Here is a 1,970-nt window from a genome sequence, read left to right on the forward strand (position 1 = left end):
TTTATTTGTTATTTACAAAAAAAATATTGTCTAGTATACAAGTCAAAATTGTTAAATATATATCGCTTTCATTCACTTCTTCATAGAGTTGGTGCTTCTTTTATAGGAAAATTCATACGGCTTATGAACAGATTCATACCATGTAAATGCACCATTATTCCTTAATTTGATGGTACGTTATATAGCTCTGTACCTTAAAAATTAAGGAATAAGCGACTTTTATTTTAAAATGTACCACGTTTGAGACTACTTTAAGTAAGGATGTACACAAAAAAAATATATAAATATAGTACTTTGTATATCTCAGCAAACTATTAAGCAAAATACATAAAAAAAGAGAAATAAACACAAACCAATTTTAAATATAACGATTATTTTCGGTCTCTGGAATAAACATTTTACGAGATCAACATACCGAATAACAATGCATTAACCAGCACAAGCTTAATTAATGCCTTTTTATTTTTTCTCCCATCCAAGTTGAATAAATCAAAAGTTCATCGGCCATAAGTTTACGTAAGACGTCATCTACAGTTCCGCTTGTGCCTTTAATTTGGTACAAATATATTTTCTGTAAATTATAAAAAAGGTCTATTGAATAATTCCATAAGATTTAAAAAGTGATCAAAATATACCATTGCTTCTGCATATTCTTTTGCTTTTAATTTTTGTTCAACCTCATATGCGGCGTCAACGCTAACCATTGGCAATGAAGCTGCTATTTCGATTTGTGTACGGTCTTCTACTTCGCCTGTCAAACGGCTTACAGAGTGGTGAACTTTGGTGAGCACGGCCTTGCATTCTCTTACGTTCTGGTTTTGTGCCATTAAAACACCTCTATCAAGCGCCTATTCCAATATAATAAAAAAGGCAAATTGGTATATACGTGTAGGCGAATTTGATATGAGTGTGAAAATAAAATTGTGTATATAAAATTGCCTCGAACTGCATACATTTTCCTTTACAGCTTTCTCCAAAATATCGAGTCTGCACATCATTTCGTTTTGAGTTTCCAAAATTTTTGCTAAAAGATCCTTGATTTCTGAAATTGTAAAAATATAACATGTACAGTTACTCACAGAAATATTAGTTCTTTAGTTTTTTCATAATACTGAAAACTCAGAAATATTAGGTGTTTAGTATTTTCACAAGTGATTGAAAAGTTTTAAAATTTCGATGAAAATTATTTTGTAATTCGCCGAGCTTTTGCAACATATATGGTATTTTTCAAATAAAAATTACGGTTTTGTCTAAATAAAAATTAACGAAAAACATTTATAATGGAAGATATTTTTAATGTCGTGAAAAAAACTAAGCGAATACTTTCAACGAGTTAAAGTTACCTGTATTGAAATCTTTTTGTGTTTCTTTGCTTAGGTCTCTCGTATCGTAGGCCGAATCCAGCTGAAATTTCTTTTTTTAAAGTTTATACACTGGAAATAAATACAAAATAAAAATATATGTCTATATACTAAAATTATATGGAGAATTTTCCTGGGGGTGTAACCAAAGCCTGGGATTGACCAAAGGAAAAATCCAGCTGACTCTCTTCGAAGGACAAATCCATGTTTGCTTAAAAATATAATTAATTTTAGTTATAGTTATTGACATTTAGTATAAGTTTTTGGCATATTGAATTTTAAATATTTTAATAGTTAAGTTACAAAAGGATTTTTTTTTTAATTTTTGATATTTTTTAATAGTTAAGTTACAAAGGCAAAAGTTTAGTTCAGATTTTTAACTATTTACAAAAAGGGCTAGAGAATTAGAAAAAACGTGATTCAGCCAATATGAACATTTTAGTTCGAAAACGCGTGAAAAAGAGTGTGAAGAATTGGAATAAGCAAAATATTATTTTCTTGGGGAATACAAAAGTATTTGTATTCTATATCTGCTCTGTTAATTATGACTAACTCATTACTTATTTCACTGGCTAAAAGTATTCCCAATCCGGGTGAAGATTCTAGTGG

General features: G+C 29.3%; 1 protein-coding gene across 1 annotated transcript; it reads right to left on the reverse strand.

Annotated features, from left to right (window-relative positions):
* Positions 1-312: 312 nt before the first annotated feature.
* LOC118757407 lies at positions 313-1,035 on the reverse strand. Its single transcript, XM_036492121.1, has 3 exons — positions 954-1,035; positions 636-848; positions 313-571 (listed from the first exon to the last, which is right to left on the reverse strand). The coding sequence occupies exons 1-3, from the start codon at positions 996-998 to the stop codon at positions 449-451; spliced, it is 381 nt and encodes a 126-aa protein (XP_036348014.1). The 5' UTR covers positions 999-1,035; the 3' UTR covers positions 313-448.
* Between the last annotated feature and the right edge of the window lie 935 nt (positions 1,036-1,970).

This window comes from Rhagoletis pomonella, unplaced genomic scaffold (assembly GCF_013731165.1).
Source record: "Rhagoletis pomonella isolate Grant_MI unplaced genomic scaffold, Rhpom_1.0 Rhpom_scaffold_17505, whole genome shotgun sequence".
Classification (NCBI taxonomy): domain Eukaryota; kingdom Metazoa; phylum Arthropoda; class Insecta; order Diptera; family Tephritidae; genus Rhagoletis; species Rhagoletis pomonella.